The sequence below is a fragment of the Piliocolobus tephrosceles genome, chromosome 2 (assembly GCF_002776525.5).
Source record: "Piliocolobus tephrosceles isolate RC106 chromosome 2, ASM277652v3, whole genome shotgun sequence".
Taxonomy (NCBI): Eukaryota; Metazoa; Chordata; class Mammalia; order Primates; family Cercopithecidae; genus Piliocolobus; species Piliocolobus tephrosceles.
In genome coordinates this window covers 102,565,819-102,585,811 of record NC_045435.1, presented here as the reverse complement: position 1 = coordinate 102,585,811, position 19,993 = coordinate 102,565,819, and the positions used below count along the sequence as shown (strand labels likewise).

Below are 19,993 nucleotides of genomic sequence, written 5' to 3'. Positions count from 1 at the left end.
GCCTTATTCCTGAAGAATGGAAAGGGTGGGGTCTCTGAGGCCTCGGTCCCGCAGTGACGGGGATCCGTGCGGCGGCGGGGACGCGGTCCCTGCACTGCGGTGCCCAGTCTGGCTCCGGCTGCCGCCGGCGCGGAGGCGGTACCTCGCCCGAGGGAGGGGGGAGCGCCAGCCCCGCCGCAGCAGCAGCAGGCGGGGCTACCGCAGGCTGGAGGGGCGGCCTCTCAGAACGGGGGCGGGACCACCGCCCGCAGGGCCCGCGCCCCTGCGGGGACTCAGAGCCGCTGCAGCCAGAGTCGCTAGCTGGCGGCCGGCAGGTGCCGGGACCCAGGGCCACCCGGGACGCAGAGGCGGCACCAACCACACGGATCCCGTGGGCGCCTAGAAATCCGCGGAGGACGCGACGGTGAGGCTGAGGCTGCCACTGGGAGGGGGGCGATCCCCAGAGCCAGCCCGCGGCATCCCCTGCGCGGGCCGCGGCGACTGCAGGTGTCCCCTCCTCCGACATCAGCTCTGCCGGGGTGGGAAGCGATGCCCTGGCGGCTCCCATGGACTCTCCCCTGTCCCGACACCTCTCCCGGGCTTGCCTCCCGAAGACCCCCTCTTTTCGCTTTCCCAGCTCGTTCTTCCCACCCTTAACCCCTCCACTCCAGCCAGCACCCCGGTCGGATGAGGCAAGAGGGAGAGAAAGACCTAGGCCATTTCGGCGCCCCCTCCATCCTGCCCCGCCGTCCCTCGCCGGGCCGGAGGCCTCGGGGCGAGGGGGAATTCGGGCCCTTTAAACCTCCGCCCTCCCAGAGCATCTTCCATCTCCACCCGCGCCGCTTCCGACAGCTGGCGGCCGCGGGGAGCCCCGGGGGGCCGGCAGGTACGGGGGTGGCTTTGAGGTTGGGAGCGGGCCGTGGAACAGTTGTGACCGCCCCCACCCCCGGGGGAGCCTCGGCGGGACTGCTGGGCGCCCGAGCGCGCGTTAATCATTAACCCTCCGCGGCCCGGCTGCCCAGGTAACGCGTGAGGATGCCCCCCTCGCCTCCACGCCCTCAGCCCCCTTATCTCCCCCGCCACCTGTCGCCCACAGGAGCCCCCGCTCGGCCTCGCGTCCCGGCAGGCCCCGTCTGGGCGCTGGAGTGAGACTCTCGCGCTGGCCTCTGGAGCGCGGGGTGGGCGCCCTGTCACCTTGCGCCCAGCTCCCCGGGCCGGTTGACGTAGGGCCGGCCTCCCGGCGCCATGCCCGGCCTGTACTGCCCCTCCAGCTGGACGCCGCTGCCGCTCACGGACTCCTGGGTCCGGGCCTGCGCCAACGGCCCCTGCCTCAGCGTGCGGGCCCGGCTCACCTACCGCAACCCGCAGCCGCAGCCGGTGGACGGTGAGGCCCGGGTGGGGCGCGGGCGGGGCTGGGGGTGCGCCGGGCGGGGTCCGACGCCGCCTCCCGCCGCCTTCCGTAGGCGTGTTCGTGTACCCGCTGGCCGAGGCCGAGGTGGTGTCCGGCTTCGAGGCCGAGGCCGCTGGACGGCGCGTCTCCTTCCAGCTGCAGAGCCGGCGCCGTTCGCCGGCCGCCTGCTGCCGCGCTCTGGGCCCCGGGTTGGGGACCCCGACGCCCCGCCGCTGCGCGCAGGGTGAGTCCGACGCTCACGCACCCGCGCTCCTGAAGGCCCGGCGCAGCTCAGGCTTCCGCACCCGCTCGGCCTACGCCCGTCCCCCGCCTTCCTCCAGGCGCTGCCTTGTGCATTCATTGGCTCATCCTCGTATTCAACAGTCGTGGGCTGGGCACCTGACCTGTGCCAGGTGCTGGGAGAACATGACCCTGAGGTTCACAGCCAGGAGACAGACACAGCAGGCAGCACAGGGCTTGCGGGGGCGCCAGCATCCCTTACAGCCCAGGAGACGGGTCTCTCTAGGGGGCTGCAAAGGGAGCCTTCTCCCCAGGTGGTCCCCTCTGTCCCCTTACTTTTTTAGGCTGCACACCTCAGCCAGGTCCCGGGTGGGCCAGTGGATCAAGTGTAGACTCCTGTGCCTAGCAGCCAAGGCCCTCAGTCTCACCCCATTCCATCCCTCTCCCCGCGACCCCACACACCAGGTACCACCGCCACTGGCCACACTGACTGACAGGTCCCGCCCCACCTCTCTGCTCTGCTCTGTCTTTCCATCTTCTATTGAGCAAATTCCTACTTGTCCTTTAAGATCCACTAAACGTCACTCCTTGGGAAACCCTCCCTGACTCCCCCACAAATAATTAGCTGCACTGTTTCCAGGCTCCCCAGCCTTTTCTGCCCTCCATTATGGCACTTACAGGGGGAGTCATTGTCACAGATCTGCCTGTCTGTCTCCCCGCTGGAGCATCTCCAAATCCCAGCACCTCACACAGAACCTGGCACTATGAGACCCAGCGAGTGCCCGGGGAAGGGACAGAAGCCCAGCCCTGTGCTGTGTGCTGTGTTTGCACCTGGTTCTTTCATTGATTCATTCATACATGCCTTTGATTCCTGCCCATGGGATTTACAGTCCAGGTAAGAAGAGGAACAGAATCTGGTGGTGTTGAGAGCTGGCATAAGCCCAGCAGGTTGGGAGGCTCATGGTTAGAGGCTAGAGTGAGCTCTGGGGTGAGGCCCCAGGAATGTTCCAGAAGGAGGTAGAGCCAGCATTTGTCTGCAAGAAAGGGTAGGACTCAGGTGGAAGGTAGGGGCAACAGTATAAGCAAATGCTTATAAGTAGGTTATAGTGGGTAATAACAATAAAATGCCTAATGTTTACAGTGATTTACAGTTTACAATCACTAGTATCACCTCATTTGAATCCTGAGTAGTGGGTAATGCTGGCTTCTTCCTGTTATGAGGGATGGAAGGGCGATAATCCCCCTCCCTCCTGTTATGGGGGTTGAAAGTCATAGCTGGTGTCACTGACTTATATGTTGGGTGCTTTGCATACATTGCCTCATTTGTTCCTCCCCACAATCACAGAGTTATTATGATCCCCACTTTATGGATGAGGAAACAGGCTCCTCAGAACAAGACAGTTGCCAAAGGACTCAATTAGAGGTCACAGAGCTGATATTTAAAACCTGATGCTGTGCTCTCTCTACTGTGTCAATTGGCTGGAATGGAAGCCCCTTTCTTTCTCTCCTTCCATCTTTTTCTTCCCTTCAGTTATTCAGCAAGTATTTATTGAAAGGATGAACAATTGGTCATTGTGAGGAAGTGAGGTACAGTAGGGCTGTGAAGGTGGGCTGGGGCCAGACCACGTCGGTGGTGTACACAGCTGTCACTGTACATAGCTGGTCATTATTCCTTTAGCAGCCCCACGAGTCCCCAAATAAACCTAGGAGCTAAATAAAACTGTGTGCAGTGTGCAAATGGAGCTTTATGTCCTCTAGCCTGCTTCCTGCTTCTCTGTTCCTCCTGCCTGGGAGGAGTAGAGAATTCTGGAGCCACCTTAGTGGGCAATGGCGGAGCTCCTGATGGTTCATGAGCAGGAGATTTATGAGCAGAGTGGGGTCCCAGGTTACAGGGAGATGTCTATCCACAAGGGATGGTGGCCAAGGGTTGAATGGAAACAGGCAGGCAGGGGGAGAGGGGCAGAGGGTGTGGGTATTTCCAGGGCCTTGAGAGTGGACATGGCCCCTTCTCTTCAGCCTTCCATTAGCAAGGATGTCACTGCGCTCTTGCCTGATGACAGCCAGATCTTTCCACAGTTAGTCTGCCTCTCCTGCTATCATTCATCTCATGCCTCCATCCTGCGTCACCAATGCATTAGCCTAGTGCCAACACGCAAAGTCCCCTTTGCCCAGGCTCCCTGACCCGATGCCTGCTCCCACCTCTGGCTTCCTCCCTCTCCTCTGCTCCCAGCATGCTCTGACCCCATTTCTCACCCATCATAGGTCATCTTGTCTTGGATCTGGCCCAGGCCCGGTCCACGTTGGTGCTGCCCACAGGCCTTATCGCCGCGGCTGGCACCATGACGGTGACCCTGCACAGCAGCCGGGAGCTGCCCTCAAGGCCTGATGGGGTGCTGCATGTGGCCCTGCCCACTGTGCTCACCCCGCTGGCCCCGCCAGGCCCGCCGGGGCACCCCAGGCCTCCGGGGCTCTGTGACGACAGGTTGGGCCTATGGTGATTCTCTTCGTCCCTCCCTCGGCTTCTCTGGGTCTAGTGCGGGTGAGGGGGCATTGGCAGGGTACCCCAGGGGATGGGAAGGGTGAGGAAGGGCTGGGGCCAGTCAGCCGGAGGGGTTATTGGCCTTCACGGTGGCCCAGTGACCCTCCTCGTGCTCCCTTCCAGCCCCACCAGCTGCTTCGGGGTGGGCAGCCCTCAGGAGGAAGGGCTGGCGTGGGAGGAGCCAGCTGCCCCTCAGGACGTGTTCTCAGGCCCTGCCCGCTGCCCTGCCCCATATACCTTCTCCTTCGAGATGCTGGTGACTGGGCCATGCCTGCTTGCAGGTGGGTGCATCTGGCTGGCCTGCCTTCTTTTCAGATGCCCACTCCTCCCAGTGTAGTGACTGGAAAGGAAATAAGGCTCAGGGATAGGAGGGACACAGGACAAAAAGACAGGGACCCAAGCCTCAGGAACATCTGGGTTAGCGGTGGGAGCACCCCTGGTCACCTCTACCCAACACACACACCCCTAATTTTATCAAGGTAATTTATTTATATCTCATCTCACCCACCAGTGGGAAGAAAGATACTGCAATGGGACCAGTACCCATGAAGAAGTAGGTTTTCCTTATGCAGAAGGTGGGGGGTGGATGCTAAACCAGCACCTGGCTGATGCATGACTCTTCAACCAGCCAGAAACCCAGCTGGAATCTACTTCCCTGCCCATGAAAGCAGGCACATCCTCCCTCATCCATCTGACCCCCTATAGATCAGACTCTGAGAGCTGACTGAATCAGCCATGACCCCTGCCAACAGCTGCTGTCCCTGGGAAGGTGTGATGGCTGCATCTCCCCTTCCTGCCTCTGTGTCTCTCAGGCCTGGAAAGCCCCTCTCATGCCCTGCGGGCAGATGCGCCCCCTCATGCCAGCTCTGCAGCCACCATCTGTGTCACACTGGCAGAGGGCCACCACTGTGACCGGGCCTTGGAGATCCTGCTACACCCCAGTGGTGAGAGACTGGGACACACCGTGGGTCACCTCTGACTTGCTTCTGTATGAATGGGGGAAGCATTTCTCAAGTACAGGTTTCTGGGCCCCAGCCAGATGGACTGAGTCATCTGTGAGGGCGGAGACTGTGGTGTAGGAAGGCTGGACTTGCAGGCTTCTCCCGGACAGTGAAATTGGGCACTTAGGGTCCAGAGGCAGGGACTGCCTTGACAGAATTGTGTCCTCTCCTCTCAGAGCCCCATCAGCCACATCTGATGCTGGAGGGCGGCAGCCTGAGCTCAGCAGAATATGAGGCCCGGATAAGGGCCCGCCGAGATTTCCAGAGGCTACAGCGAAGGGACAGTGATGGGGACCGGCAGGTACTGCCATAGGAGCCTAGCCTGGCCCCCGGCCTTGGCTGCATTTGTGCACAAGGAGCAGGCAAGCAGGCTTACATTGGGATGGGCACGGGGAGGCCTCTTTCTCAGCAAGATCTCTCCACAGCTGCCACCCCCCATCACAGAGGGCAGATGAGTACTGTCACTGGAGGGCCGATGTGAATCTTTCTGGGGTGTGTCTCAGAGGATGGAGGCTAGGTCTGATATAAACAGAGGACAGCCACCAGCCTTTGCCCCTGCCTTTACTGTAATTACTACAAAAAGATGTCCCCTCTGGGTGGATCAGACAGAAAAAGGCCCCAGAGCCAGTCCCACTGCCCAGCCTCAACAAAGTAGCACTAAGCCTTGCCCAGGCTGACTTGGGACTCCCCTGCTCAGGTGTGGTTCCTGCAGCGACGCTTCCATAAGGACATCCTGCTGAACCCTGTGCTGGTGCTGAGCTTCTGCCCGGACCTGAGCTCCAAGCCCGGACACCTGGGGACAGCTACTCGGGAGCTACTCTTCCTGTTGGATGGCAGCAGTGTGGCACACAAGGCCCGTGGGGGTGTGGTGTGGGCAGACCTGGGGGTGGGGTGGGGCAGTAGGTCTGTGGTGGGCTGGGGGCAGCCTCTTGAAGCCAGGAGTTACCTTGTTGCTTCAAACACCATCTTCCAAAGAGGAAGCAGATGGCAACTCCTCAGGGGATTCCCGTAGAGAGCAGCCTTGCTGCAACCGCCAAACAGACACTGTCACGCTCTCTTGCTCATATTCACGCACACACATGTCTCTCCAGGATTCCAAGAGCCTCTCATACGTAGACTCGCACTCAGTCACAGGGAGTCACTCCAATCACGGGGAGACTCAAGTTTCATGTATACCTCCAGAGTCCCACACACAGTCTCTCACACACACTCGGGGGCTCTGGCACAGTCTTTCCCTAACATCCAGGACCTCTCCCAGGTTACCACAGCCTCTCACTTGAATCACAGCCTGGATAAGTCAGCGATCTGGCTTCCCTTGCTCTCTATCAGGGCCCATGGGGCCAGCCTCATGCCGCCCTCCCTGGCCCTCCACAGGATGCCATTGTTTTGGCTGTGAAGTCCCTCCCGCCTCAGACGCTTATCAACCTGGCCGTGTTTGGGACGTTGGTGCAGCCACTCTTCCCAGAGAGCCGGCCTTGCAGTGATGTGAGTGTGGTCCAGGGATTCTGGGAGTCTTACATAGAGGTTTCAGCCCAGTGTGTCCCAGCCTGTGCCTTCTCTCTCCAGGACGCTGTGCAGCTGATCTGTGAGAGCATTGAGACCCTGAAGATTCCGAGTGGGCCTCCAGACGTGCTGGCTGCTCTTGACTGGGCCATGGGGCAGCCCCAGCACAGGGCCTACCCTCGGCAGCTGTTCCTGCTCACTGCTGCCTCACCCATGGCCACCACTACCCACCGAACCCTGGAGCTCATGAGGTGGCACAGGGGGGCAGCCAGGTATGGGATGGGCGGAGCCAGATGCCTAAGATTGAGCCCCCGCAAGGGGCTCCTGAAGATCACAGCTGCTTCCTTTCCCTCATCAGATGCTTCTCCTTTGGGCTGGGGCCCACCTGCCACCAGCTGCTCCAGGGTTTATCTGCCCTCAGCAGGGGCCAGGCCTACTTCCTCAGGCCTGGGCAGAGGCTGCAGCCCATGGTGAGCTTGAGCCTGGGCCCTGTTCCCTACACCTGAAAGTTTTTCTTCCAAGTTACACATCAAGTCTGAAACAGAACTCAGGCAGGCCATGGGGGCTCCTGGCGCCCTCACCAGGCCTTCTCCCCATTCCACCAGGGGAAGAGCTGTCGGTGCTGTGAAGGCCAAAGGTGTCGGGACACTGTCTCTGACCACCCTCTGAATTTCAGTTAGTCCTGGAACTGAGTCTCATCTTCACAGTCCTGCCCCATCCATATGGCAAAGCTTAGGCCAGGAGACAGACCAAATCCTGAGGACTGAGCATTCAGCCCCCCTGCTTGCTCATTCCTTCTCCTGATCCCAGCCTGAACCTGTGCCCCATCAGCTCAGGGGCTGGGCAGATGGCATCAAGGGAAGGGCAGCCTTCCTGCTCTGTCTGGCCATATGACACCTCTTTCCATCCCATGTCCTCCCTCTGGCCACCCCACAGCTGGTGCAGGCTCTGCGGAAGGCACTGGAGCCTGCCCTGAGTGACATCTCTGTGGACTGGTTTGTGCCCGACACCGTGGAGGCACTGCTGACCCCCCGGGAGATCCCAGCACTCTACCCTGGGGACCAGCTGCTCGGTTACTGCTCACTCTTCAGGGTGGATGGTTTCCGGCCCCGCCCACCAGGGGTAGGCCTGGGCTGGGGTGTGGTAGGGGGGCTAGGGTGTGGTAGGGGGGCCTGGGATGGCTGAAGTCCCTGCATCTCTTCCAAACCCTTTTTCCATTCTCTGTGCCTCTCTCTACCAAGCTCCTCTACTATCCCCTAGGGCTCCACAGAGATCACACTGGGTCCCCCAAGATGACCACACCCTGCCGCCTTCATGGGGTCTTCCACTGAGTTGTCCTGCAAAGTATTGCCCCTGATTTTTTACCCAAGGTCACTAAAGCACACAGCCACAGAAAACAGCACCTGCATTTGCTATGAGGTTTCTGTCAAGGCTTGCTCAAGGCTTCACATAGTTCCCTATAGAAAGCACCAGCCAATGTATTTTCTGGGACACGCAGTGATGGATGAGCATAACCTAGGCGCAATCTCTAATCCCAGCTCGGTCACTTACCAGCCATTTGATTTGAGCAAGTCACTTCACCTCACTGACCCATTTCCTCATATAGAAATGATGTTGTTCACAGGTGGCTGTCATCAGGGGTCATAAAGTGAGTAGTCTTGGCAGGACACTTGACACAGTAGGAGCTGGAGACATGGTAGTTATTTTTTAATGAAAAGCCTTATCTCTTTAGGAGAACTACGCATGCTTCCTCCTTTTTGATCATGAGAGCTGTATAATAGACTTTTTTTTTTGCCTGGCTGCCAGGGAGCTCAGAGCCAAACTTAAAGCTCAGCTTCCCAGCAGCTCTATTAAGCCTTACGGTGAACATGTTTGCTTCCTCCTCCTTCTTTAGTACTGGTTTATTAGCTTTGTTGCCTCTTGCTATGAGCCATCTAAAAATTCTGTTTGGAAAGAGGTAGCATATAACTGCAGCTAAATTTTTCCCAATAATATTCTCTCTAGGGCCAAGAGCCTGGCTGGCAGAGCTTGGGTGGGTCCGTGTTTCCATCCCCAGAAGAGGCCCCATCTGCTGCCAGCCCTGGCACTGAGCCCACTGGCACCTCGGAGCCACTGGGAACAGGCACTGTGTCAGCAGAACTGTCCAACCCATGGGCTGCCGGGGACTCGGAGCGGAGTGAGTGCCCAGGTGTATGTGTGTGGCTATGTTGGAGCGGGCACTGGGAGGGGTCAGAGCTGGGGTCCATTCTACTGCCTCCCAGCAGGTACTGATGCTCTGACAGACCCAGTCACGGATCCTGGACCCAACCCCTCCTCTGACACAGCCATATGGCGCCGCATCTTCCAGTCCTCATACATTCGGGAGCAGTATGTGCTCACCCACTGCTCTGCCAGCCCCGAGCCAGGCCCAGGCTCCACAGGCAGCAGTGAGTCCCCAGGCTCCCAGGGCCCTGGCTCCCCCGAAGGTAGTGCTCCCCTGGAGCCCCCTTCTCAGCAAGGTTGCCGCAGTCTGGCCTGGGGAGAACCTGCAGGCTCCCGCTCCTGTCCCCTGCCTGCACCCACACCGGCTCCATTCAAGGTATGATCCAACCCACAATCATTCGCCTTGTATCCAGCAAATATTTATTTACCACCTGCTGTGTGCCAGACATTATGTGGAGCTTACTATTAAGTCTAGCTAGAGAGAAAGGTGGGTAAATCCCCAACGATAATACCATGTAACAACCAGTAACGAGCACAAGGACATGTATTATGGGGGCTTAAAGTCAGGGTGACTAACTCTGCCTGAGGGAGTCAGGAAAGTCAGAGCCGTATCTGGAAGAATAAGCACAAGGTAGTCATGCAGAGAGGGAGAAGACAGAAACGAAAACAGAGACAAGCAACAACCACAAGTGGGAAATAGGAAGTGGAGTGGGATGACACTGGGAAGGGGCCAAGGCCAGAGGTCATTGTAGGCCATAAGGAACTTGGCCTTTCTCCTCAAGGTGGTGAGTGGCCACCCAGGGTTTCAGACAAAGGGCATGAGCCAGCTGTGCACCCATGTATGATGGTCAGGGGTTCTGCATTCCTTGACCAGTGGCCCCTATATCTCACATTGCAGGTAGGGGCCTTGAGTACTGAGGTGCTGGGCCGTCAGCACAGAGCGGCTCTGGCTGGCCGAAGCCTCTCTTCACCTCCAGGCCGGGCAAATCAAGTCCCCGGCCGACCTCGGAAACCCTCTTTGGGTGCAATACTAGATGGCCCAAGTCCTGAGCCAGGCCAACAATTGGGACAAGGCCTGGATGACTCAGGTAAGTGTTGGATGGGGAGCTGGTTTCTCTGACACCAAGGAGGCCTTGGGGAGGTAAATCCCAGAGGACCACTCTGCTCATGCCCCTGTCTTGCCTTCCCAGGAAACCTGCTCTCCCCAGCCCCCATGGACTGGGACATGCTGATGGAACCACCCTTCTTATTCACGGCTGTGCCTCCCAGTGGGGAGTCGGCCCCTCCGGCAGTGCCTCCCCAGGCTCCACGCTGCCATGTGGTGATCCGGGGCCTGTGTGGGGAGCAGCCTATGTGCTGGGAGGTGGGTGTTGGGCTGGAGACACTGTGGGGACCTGGAGATGGCTCACAGCCTCCCTCACCTCCTGTAAGAGAAGCTGCTTGGGACCAAGCACTCCATCGGCTGACAGCTGCCTCTGTGGTCCGGGACAATGAGCAGCTGGCCCTCCGAGGAGGGGCTGAGACCACAGCAGACCGGGGTGAGTGGCTCATGGGTCCAGTCAGGGCCCAAAGGCATGGGCTAAAAGCAGCAAAGGTAGAGGTCTGTGTGTTTGGTCAGTCTCCACACCTCACTTTCATCACAAAGGATTTGAGGCTCATGACAGACAAGATAAAAAATTAAGCAGGGCAATGGAAAAAAGTAAAAATAAAAGGAAACTGAGAATGAGGTTATATTATATTAAAGGTGCATGCTGTGAGGTGATACACTCTTGCAAGGATCGGATCCAGGACTGACAAGCTTCCTAGCAGCCAGCTCAGAAGGCAATGTGATCCTGTAATGATTCAGAGCACCCACACATAAAAACAAATCTTTTGTCATTTAGGAAAATACTTAGAGTTCATTTCCTCAGTTGCACTAGCCACAGCTGAAGTACTCAATAGTCTTATGTGACTAGTGGCTACCACACTGGATCATGAAGAGAGAGAATATTTCCAAGTTCTGTTAGTGCAGAAATAGGGTAAGAAAAGGTGCTTCCTCTGGGTGGTGTCCAGAGTGCTGAATTCTGGGCAGCCAGGGGGCCCTTGCTCTGCTATGGGTTGAAGGTTCAGCCTGAGCACTTTTTGTCGAAGTCAGGGAGTCTGAGCTGGTTCTGGGCCTAGCAAGGTAATCTACTCTGTTAAAGTCGATAGAGGGAGAAGCTGGGGAGAACACTGCAATTTTTTCTATGAGCCCTCTGTAGAGGGTGGGTGGTGAGGGTTCCACAGACCGCTCCTTGGTTCCACAGGCCATGTCCGGAGGTGCTGGCTTCGAGCCCTTCAGACAAGTAAGGTCAGCTCTGCCCCTTCCTGCTTCACTTGCCCTGTAGCTGTGGATGCTACCACTAGGGAGGTCCTGCCTGGGGTCCTGCAGGTGTGCAGCTCAGGTAGGGGCCTCTTCTGGTGACCTCTCAGGTGCAGCTCTCACCTCACTGGCCACTCTCCTGGACAAACCTGACTCCTGTCCCCTGTGCCCCTGCAGAGCCAGCTGAGCCCCCAGGAACCCCTCCTGCCGCTCACAGCCGTCTAGATGCAGCTCCTCTGCCTACTGTTGTCTACTCTAAAGGTAGGGAAAGGGTAGGGGCACTTGGACTTAGAGACCACCCGCTGGCACTGATGATCCCCACTGCAGGACTTCAGGGAGGCTCTCCAGCAGGCGCCTGGGACTCGGACCAAAATTGCAACTCCAAGTGTGCTTTGGGGGACCCTGCCACTCACATGGAAGGTCCTCGCCGCCCACCTCCCCGTCCTCCCCGCCCACCTCCCCGTCCTCCCTCTCGGCTCAGCCTGGGCCTCCGTCACAAACTCTGTAGCCCTGACCTGGGCCAGGCCAACAACAGTGAAGGCAGCGACCATGACTACCTGCCCCTGGTGAGGACTCGGGAGGTGGAGGGTGGCGCCGCCGGGGCCAAGCGCTGTCTAAGCTCGCTTCTCCCCCCACCTCCTCTCTCCTCAGGTGCGGCTGCAGGAGGCACCAGGCTCCTTCCGCCTGGACGCGCCCTTCTGCGCCGCTGTGCGCATCTCGCAGGAGCGCCTCTGCCGCGCCTCGCCCTTTGCCGTGCACCGTGCTAGCCTCAGCCCCACCTCGGCCTCATTGCCCTGGGCACTTCTGGGCCCTGGTGTTGGTCAGCGTGACAGTGCCACAGCCTCCTGCAGCCCGTCCCCCAGCTCGGGCTCCGAGGGCCCAGGCCAGGTGGACAGTGGGCGGGGCTCAGACACCGAGGCCTCCGAGGGGGCGGAAGGGCTGGGCGGCACCGACCTGCGGGGCCGGACCTGGGCCACTGCCGTGGCGCTCGCCTGGCTGGAGCACCGATGTGCTGCTGCCTTTGGCGAGTGGGAACTGACAGCAGCCAAAGCTGATTGCTGGCTGCGGGCCCAGCACTTGCCTGACGGCCTTGACCTGGCCGCCCTCAAGGCCGCAGCCCGGGGGCTCTTCCTGCTGCTGCGCCACTGGGACCAGAACCTGCAGCTACACCTGCTGTGCTACAGCCCAGCAAACGTGTGAAGGCTGCCCGCTGCTGCTTGGGTTGGCGCCCCACCCGACACACTCAAGACACTGCCGCCCAGGACTGGCCTCTTGGTGCTGGGAAGGTGTAGGCTGGTGCCAGCCTGTCCCCCACTGCTTCTTACTCCCTCCCTAGAGCCCTCTTGCCCCCACAAGAAGTGCCTGCCTGTGCTCTCTCCCGCTCCTCCCACCCCACTCACCCTCCCCTCCATCCTCTGAGCTCCCTGCAGCACAGTGGAAGGGGAGAGAGCCACAGTCCCCAAATCCTATGCAATAAAGTGCCTCTTAGGACTGCTTGAGTGAATTCTTTATCTGTCCCACACATGTCCCTCACAGCCTGGACCAGGCATCAGTTGCCCCTACCTCCAAGTAGGTTGCACAGAGGTGGACTTAGCAAGGTTTATTTGGAAGGGCACAGAGTCCATCCCACCCCAGGTCCTGAGAGTGGACTGGAGGGAAAGGGGTGGATTTCAGTGAGCTTTCTGGCTGTGTTGGCTGCTCTTGGGGAAAGGCTGCAGGCCCAGCCAGAGCTGCAGCAGGATGACAGCATGGCATACATGCAGGGCAGCAGAGCTGCAGGATGTGGAGGGGTATGTGTTCCAGGAGAGCTCGATGAGCCCCAGCACCAACAACCTGGAGATGAGAAAGAGGCTCCACGTTTCATCCAGTTTCAAGGCCTGCAGACGAGCAGCATGCCCCAGACATAAACCCCCAACAGGAACTCCCTATCCCTTCCCACTCCCCAGGTTGTCCCAGCTGGTACCTGAGCAGGTGTGTGAGCCAGCGTGCAGGCGTGGCCCACAGGAGGTAGGGCAGTGTGTGGAAATACCAGACATAGAACTGGTAGTGGAGGGAGCGGCTGAAGCAAATGCCAATGAAGTTGGAGGTGAAGAGGGTAGAAACAATCTGTATGCGGCGGTCAAGGCCAAGGGCAGGAGTGAGTGAGTGGGAGGCTATCCCAAAACAGAGGGGCAATAGTTTTTAGGTCACATAGCCCCCCAGCTCTGCCATTCCTTGATGCATGCCTTTGGACAAGTTTATTAACCTCTCTGGATCTGCTCCTCAACCAAATACGGAATATGGAGAGTAATACCTAGGGCCATAAGGCCTTGTAGGTTTGAACCCCTAACGTACTGGCTGTGTGACCTTGGTAAGTTACTTAACCTCATGAAGTCTTATTTTTTCCATCTGTAAAGGAAAATAGTAAATGTAAGTGTACCTCCCTATCTCGGGGTCTCTTGTGAGCTTTAAATGTTAGAACATATGTGAATCTCTTATGATAGTACCAGGGAGAGGTACTTATAAGAGTAGCTCAGGCCGGGCGCGGTGGCTCAAGCCTGTAATCCCAGCACTTTGGAAGGCCGAGACGGGCGGATCACGAGGTCAGGAGATCGAGACCATCCTGGCTAACACGGTGAAACCCCGTCTCTACTAAAAAATACAAAAAACTAGCCGGGCGAGGTGGCGGGCGCCTGTAGTCCCAGCTACTCGGGAGGCTGAGGCAGGAGAATGGCGTGAACCCGGGAGGCGGAGCTTGCAGTGAGCTGAGATCCGGCCACTGCACTCCAGCCTGGGCGACAGAGCGAGACTCCGTCTCAAAAAAAAAGAGTAGCTCGTATTTAGAATTAAGAATCAAATATACCTCAATATGTGAAGTGCTCAGCACAGTGGTGCAGAATAGAACTTCTATGATTGGGGTCCCCTTTCCTCACCCAGGTCACCAGCTGTCAGGGGATACCTGACCAGGACTCTGTCAGCACCTAGAGAGGGCAAGACTTACCTTCCCACAATTTAAAGGATATGGTTAGGTGTAAGGGGCTGGGGTGGAACCTTCCTTTTGGAGGGATCCCTCAGGAGCGACATGATACTTTCTCCTGTCCTGGGGAAAAGCCATTCAGACAGTTATCAAGCCCCTATTGTGAGTCAAACTCCAGACTCACCCCATGAGTTTAACTGACACTTCCCCCAAGCAGCCCCTAAGGCTTAGGCCCTTCACTCCTTCCCCCAACTCTGCCCACAGCACTACCACCTTTTCTCACCTGTGCCACCTGCAGAGGGCAAACAGCAGGAGCAGGGTGAGGTGGGCAGCCAACAGGGCCAGGTGAAAGGCTCGATGCAGGAAGAGAGCCTCCGGGAGGAAGCGCCAGTTCACTGTCCAGCGGAACAAAAACTGGCGGCCGAGGTCAAAGGAGCGGGACAGGTAGCCGATGGGGTTCTCCAGTAGGAAGGGCAGTCCCAGCACCACCTGAGGGTCGGTGTGATGTCAGCAGAGCTGCCAAGGCCCGTTCTCAATGACCAGCCTTCACGCTACTCATTGAGGGGTGTGGGACTGGGATGTAGGCCTCAGAGGTTCCCCAATTCCCACCAGAAATAGCAAGAAAACCACATCCCCCGCCCCCACCTCAGGCCAGTGCCTGGGGCCAAAGAAGCTCAGGAGGGAGGTCATAACAATGCTTTAAGGTGTGGATTCACCAAGTCATAAATGGGCAGAGCAAGGAAAGCTCTCAGAAGCCAGGCAGGGTGGCTCATGCCCATAATCCCAGCACTTTGGGAGGTCAAGACAGGAGGATTGCTTGAACCCAGGAGTTTGAGACCAGCCTGGGCAACCCAGCAAAAGCCCATCTCAAAACTTAAAATTACAGGCGTGAGCCAGCACTTTGGGAGGCCGAGGCGGGCGGATCACGAGGTCAGGAGTTTGAGACCATCCTGGCGAACACAGTGAAACCCTGACTCTACTGAAAATACAAAAAAATTAGCCGGGCGCGGTGGCGGGTGCCTGTAGTCCCAGCTGCTAGGGAGGCTGAGGCAGGAGAATGGCGTGAACCCGGGAGGCGGTGGAGCTTGCAGTGAGTGGAGATTGCACCACTGCACTCCAGCCTGGGCGACAGAGCAAGACTCCGTCTCAAAAAACAAAACAAAACAAAAAAAAACCTTAAAATTAAAAAGATAAAAAGGCTCTCAGAGATCATCAGATGTAATACCCTATTTTACAGCTATGGAAACTACAGCCTAGGGATAGTAGCTTCCTAGCTCAGGATCAACTCCAAAACCCTATCTCTTGGCTTTGAGGGAGTCTCAAGGATAGATCCCCTCAATCAAGACAAGTGGCTTCTCCTTGATCAGAAAGAGGAAGGGTGAGGTGGGGGTACCTGAAGGCCAGCACAGATGCCCAGCTTGGGGAGGGCCCCACGGAAGCCAAACTGTGTGAGGAGAAGAAACAGTAACCCAGGGGCGAAGAGGAGCACATTCATCTTCACAGAGACTGCCAGGCTGGGGTGAGCAGGGGACAGGAAGGGTGGAGATCAGCTCCAGGGCCGTGCACACAACACCCAAAGACATACCTCCCACCATCACCACAGCAACCTCCTCCTGCTGCCACGCCAGCAAACTCCAGGATGGGACCTACACTCACAACTGTTGAAGGGAAGAGCCTGGAGTAGGCAGGCATATAGTCTCTATGCCTACTATATGCAAATAAGCATAAACTATTCAGAATGTGAAGGACTAATTCCAACAATGAATGCTGTCTGGGAGGATGACAGGATGGAAAGAGGGCATGTGTGTATGTGGGGGGATGGCAGGGCAGAAACTTTCTATAGATCCTGGACTCGCTTTGTAGAGCCCTGAGTGGCCCACACTGTCTTGGCTACTCCTTTACTCCCTCTGCTGCAGGAAATTGGGAAGAGACGGAAATGCAGAAAACGAGAGAGGGGGCCAGAAGGAAGAGGTGTTGACCTGAAAAAGCAGCAGCCCCAGCCCCAGCGCTGGGCCAACAGGAGGTTGATACTGAGGAAGAGCAGCACCATAGCCACTGGGTCATTGAAGAGCCGCAACACAAAGATGGAGTGGACACGGTAAGAGGCGCAGCACATGAAGAAAAAGACGAAAGGAGGTACCTAAAGGGTGAACACAGTAAGGAACAAGGTCAGCTCAGCAAGCCTGAGCCATCCCCACCACCCAGCCCTCCCAGGTTGGGGCCCTCTAGCCCTGGTAGCATGGATTCACCTTGCAGGTTTGGTGATAGATCAAGAAAACAAGCAGCAAGGTGGCCAGGTAGAGCACAGCAAAGATGTTCTGGGCCATGCGGATGTCAGTGCCTCGGCCAGTGACATAGTACAGCCCCATAAAGATGTACACGAAACCAGCTGGGTACCTGGAAGATGAGAGAAAATGTGAGCCTGGGTCAAGCCACACAGACTAGTACCTAACCAGCCCCTCACATCCTCCCTGAACTTCCTGTCCCCACTCACACAAGTGGTCCGGTGTCACCCTGCAGTTGGGTATAGTCATAGGTACCATTGATGACGCCTTCTACCTGGGCCATGTACGCCTTCCAGTCAATCTCTGTGTCTGGAAGAAGACAAGATGATCTGGTTACTTCTGAGTCTAGAACTTGTCTACCACCCTCCCCATGCCTCCAGACCATCAAAACACAGACTTTCAGCCAATTCCCAGGGCTTCACTACCTCTTAATCTAACTCTTTATCTGACATTCTTGGGTGAGCCCAGGCATCTCAAACTCAACATTTCTGTAAGTGAACTCGTGATCTTTCCTCCCACTCCAATCTACTCCCCTTCCTGGGTTCCACAGATGGCACCACTGACCTCTTAGCTACCAGGTCACGAACCTGAGTAACATCTTTGATACTCCCTCCTCTCTCATTTCCAACCCTTCATCACCAAGTTCTGCCTGCTCCTCACCATAAATATCTCTATCTCATCCTTCTCTGCTACTACATACTTGGAGCCTAAAGTAATCTCTAGCCCCAGTGATTATATAATAGCCTGCTAATTAGGCCCCTGACTTCTACTTTCACCCTACTACAATGTATTTTCCACCTTGTACACCAAAGAGCTCTTCCTGAAATACAAATCGTAACAGGCCTCTGCTTAAAACCTCTCAATGATTTCCCAAGACCCTTAAGATAAAGAAAACTCTGTATTATTCCCCTTTTTAGAAAGGGAGCTTAAGAATTAATTAGATTAAGTGACTGGCTTAAGATAATTGAGCTAGGATGGTGGAGTTGGGATTAAAGCTTGCGGGGTCCTAGGTTCTTAATTATCATGCTATCTTCTTAACAAAGCTTTCCAATTTCTTCATGATCTGGTCTCAATTTCTGCATTCCCATCTCTTACTACTCTCTTCACTTGATTTCTACACTCCAGCTCTAAAAAAATTATTTCAGTTCCTCAAAGGAACCAGGCTGTCTTTTTTTTTTTTTTTTTTTTGAGACAGAGTCTCACTCTGTCACCCAGGCTGGAGTGCAGTGGCACGACCTCAGCTCACTGCAACCTTCGCCTCCTGGGTTCAAGTGATTCTCCTGCCTCGGTCTCCCGAGTAGCTGGGACTACAGGTGTGTGCCACCATGCCTGGCTAATTTTTTAAGTTTTGTATTTTTAGTAGAGATGCAGTTTCACCATGTTGGCCAGGCTGGTTTTTGTTGTTGTTGTTTGTTTTCTTTTGAGACAGAGTCTCGCTCAGCCACCCAGGCTGGAGTGCAGTGGTGCAATCTCAGCTCACTGCAACCACCATCTCCCCGGTTCAAGCAATTCTCCCATCTCAGCCTCCTAAGTAGCTGGGATTACAGACACCTGCCATCATGCCCAGCTAATTTTTCTATTTTAATAGACACAGGGTTTCACCATGTTGGCCAGGCTGGTCTCGAACTCCTGACCTCAGGTAATCCACCTGCCTCGGGCTCCCAAAGTGCTAGGATTACAGGCATAAACCACTGTGCCCAGCCAGGCTGGTCTTTAACTCCTGGCCCCAAGTGATCCACCCACCTCAGCCTCCTAAAGTGCTGGGATTACAGGCATGAGCCACCGTGCCCACTCTAACTGGAGATTTTTTTTTTTTTTTTTTGACATGGAGTCTCACTCTGTCACCCAGGCTGGAGTACAGTGGCACAATCTCGGCTCATTGCAACCTCCGCCTCCCGGGTTCAAGCGATTCTCCTGTCTCAGCCTCTCGAGTAGCTGGGATCACAGGCATGTGCCACCACCCCCGGCTAATTTTTGTATTTTTAGTAGAGATGGAGTTTCATCATGTTGGCCAGGCTGGTCTCAAACTCCTGACCTCAGGAGATCCACTCACCTAGGCCTACCAAAATGCTGGGATTACAGGCCTGCGCTCCTGCGCCCGGCCTAACTGGAGATTTTTAATAGAGGATGCTCTGCCCAGAGCACTCCTTCCCCTCACCTTTTCCTTCTTTCCTTAACTAGCTAGTTCCTACCTTCCTCCAAGGGTGGCTCTATGAAGCCTTTGCTGACTCCTCCAGTCTGGTTTAAGTGACTTCCTATGCCCTTTATGGCATTCTGTCTTACTACCATGATGAATACGATGCATTATCATTGCCTGCTAACTTATTGTTCAGACCGGAGTTAGAAATGCATCTCTTATTCACCACTGTACCTCTCTCTGGTAATATAATAAGCACTAAATAAATATTTGTTGAATTAAAGAGTCTTTAGCAAGAAAGTCAAGTGCCTTAAGCCTAGAGTATAGTTTCAGCCTGGAAAGGAGTAGCCAATAATGCCTAATGGACTCAAGTGGTCACAAAATGCCATCATTGAGAAGGGATGTTCAAAGATCACAGAACTGAATACATGGAAAATAGCTGAGATTCAGGAGGAGACCTGAGGTGTTCAAAGCCACAGAGAAAAGCAGCAACAGCAGCAGTACAACAATTTTGGCTCAAATGTGACTTCTAAGCTAGTTCGCAGGCTGTAAGTTCAGTGCAGAAGGCCAATCTCTAGAGTATCCACCTCTGCCATGCGGGCGGATTAAGATCCGGTTTTCTGTAGAGCAGGCTTGGCGCTCAGGTAAGGGATATGTATGGGTTTGCAATTGATGAGTGAGTGGATACAGAGTCTGGTTTTGAGTTCCAGGTCTGAGATCCAGTTTGGGTCGTGGGTTCAGGTCTCCCTCCCTCCCCTCCCCTCCCCTCCCCCTCGGCGCACTCACATGCCACCCTGTGAATGACCCAGAAGGTGATGCCCACCTCCGCCAGGCAGAGGCAGGCGGCCACCAGCAGCGTGTAGCGCGGCTCCCGCAGCAGCAGGCGCCGCTCTTGCCAGGCGCGCTGCAGCCATTGCTTGCAGAGTCCCGTTGCCTGGGCCGCGGAACCGGACCGGCCGCGTTTCCGCAGCCCAGCCGCCATCTTAACAGTGCACCACTTGTGTGGGCCCACCACCCGCGGAAACCCGAACCTTCGACACTTAGGTTCCGCTTCCCGCGCCTGGCGTCCCACCTGGCTAAGCGCGGATCCGGGTAACCAGTCTTCATTTACTCCACTAAAATGTAATTTTTCCTCTACATTTGTCTCCTCTGATGCACTCCACGCTCCATAGGAGCAGGAACAATGTCTTACTCCTCAGTTTATACCCAGCCCTAGGTACACAGGCGCTAATTTGGAACGAATGTCCAGAAAAGCAACATTCCTGCCTACCTCTCCTACAGTCCCTGAAGCCAACATTCTACTTCGCCTACGCTGGGAACATCTGTGTTCATGCTGTCTCTCCAGGAGGGCAAAGCCCCTGTTCGCGCCCCTACTGCCTCCGCTTAGAGCCTTCCGGATGCTGAGAAAAATGAACCTTTC

At 56.3% G+C, this 19,993-nt stretch overlaps 2 protein-coding genes across 5 annotated transcripts; one reads left to right on the top strand and one right to left on the bottom strand.

Moving 5' to 3' along the window:
- The first annotated feature begins 1,048 nt into the window (after positions 1 to 1,048).
- VWA5B2 (von Willebrand factor A domain containing 5B2) lies at positions 1,049 to 12,686 on the top strand. Of its 2 annotated transcripts, XM_023187531.2 has the most exons (19): positions 1,049 to 1,363; positions 1,443 to 1,613; positions 3,872 to 4,091; positions 4,272 to 4,429; positions 4,961 to 5,092; positions 5,326 to 5,450; positions 5,847 to 6,002; positions 6,524 to 6,634; positions 6,716 to 6,924; positions 7,011 to 7,122; positions 7,589 to 7,774; positions 8,657 to 8,828; positions 8,917 to 9,230; positions 9,753 to 9,942; positions 10,045 to 10,392; positions 11,140 to 11,277; positions 11,373 to 11,456; positions 11,523 to 11,761; positions 11,847 to 12,686. In XM_023187531.2, exons 1-19 carry the CDS (start codon positions 1,225 to 1,227, stop codon positions 12,393 to 12,395), a joined length of 3,753 nt encoding a protein of 1,250 aa, XP_023043299.1. In that variant the 5' UTR covers positions 1,049 to 1,224; the 3' UTR covers positions 12,396 to 12,686. The 2 variants fall into 2 exon arrangements, with proteins under 2 accessions (XP_023043299.1, XP_023043301.1); XM_023187533.1 differs by lacking the exons at positions 1,049 to 1,363; positions 1,443 to 1,613; positions 3,872 to 4,091 and adding an exon at positions 4,110 to 4,148 and having other exon boundaries at positions 8,914 to 9,230.
- Positions 12,686 to 19,605, bottom strand: ALG3 (ALG3 alpha-1,3- mannosyltransferase). 3 transcript variants are annotated; one of them, XM_023187535.1, is made up of 9 exons: positions 19,397 to 19,586; positions 16,646 to 16,745; positions 16,401 to 16,548; positions 16,131 to 16,291; positions 15,545 to 15,665; positions 14,435 to 14,640; positions 14,198 to 14,274; positions 13,159 to 13,303; positions 12,686 to 13,028 (listed from the first exon to the last, which is right to left on the bottom strand). In XM_023187535.1, exons 1-9 carry the CDS (start codon positions 19,485 to 19,487, stop codon positions 12,866 to 12,868), a joined length of 1,212 nt encoding a protein of 403 aa, XP_023043303.1. In that variant the 5' UTR covers positions 19,488 to 19,586; the 3' UTR covers positions 12,686 to 12,865. The 3 variants fall into 3 exon arrangements, with proteins under 3 accessions (XP_023043303.1, XP_023043302.1, XP_023043304.1); XM_023187534.2 differs by having other exon boundaries at positions 12,688 to 13,028; positions 19,360 to 19,605; XM_023187536.1 differs by lacking the exons at positions 15,545 to 15,665; positions 16,131 to 16,291 and having other exon boundaries at positions 12,691 to 13,028; positions 13,159 to 13,301; positions 19,360 to 19,605.
- Positions 19,606 to 19,993: the final 388 nt, after the last annotated feature.

Bases quoted from the DNA above. Each gene is read 5' to 3' on its own strand.
- VWA5B2 (XM_023187531.2), top strand. From the start codon at position 1,225: ATGCCCGGCCTGTACTGCCCCTCCAGCTGGACGCCGCTGCCGCTCACG. The intron at 5,093-5,325 runs GTGAGAGACTGG...CTCTCCTCTCAG, and splicing joins GATCCTGCTACACCCCAGTG to AGCCCCATCAGCCACATCTG. The intron at 6,925-7,010 runs GTATGGGATGGG...TTCCCTCATCAG, and splicing joins TGGCACAGGGGGGCAGCCAG to ATGCTTCTCCTTTGGGCTGG.
- ALG3 (XM_023187534.2), bottom strand. From the start codon at position 19,555: ATGGCGGCTGGGCTGCGGAAACGCGGCCGGTCCGGTTCCGCGGCCCAG. The intron at 16,549-16,645 runs GTGAGTGGGGAC...CTCATCTTCCAG, and splicing joins GGTGACACCGGACCACTTGT to GTACCCAGCTGGTTTCGTGT. The intron at 13,029-13,158 runs GTACCAGCTGGG...TCTCATCTCCAG, and splicing joins TGGCTCACACACCTGCTCAG to GTTGTTGGTGCTGGGGCTCA.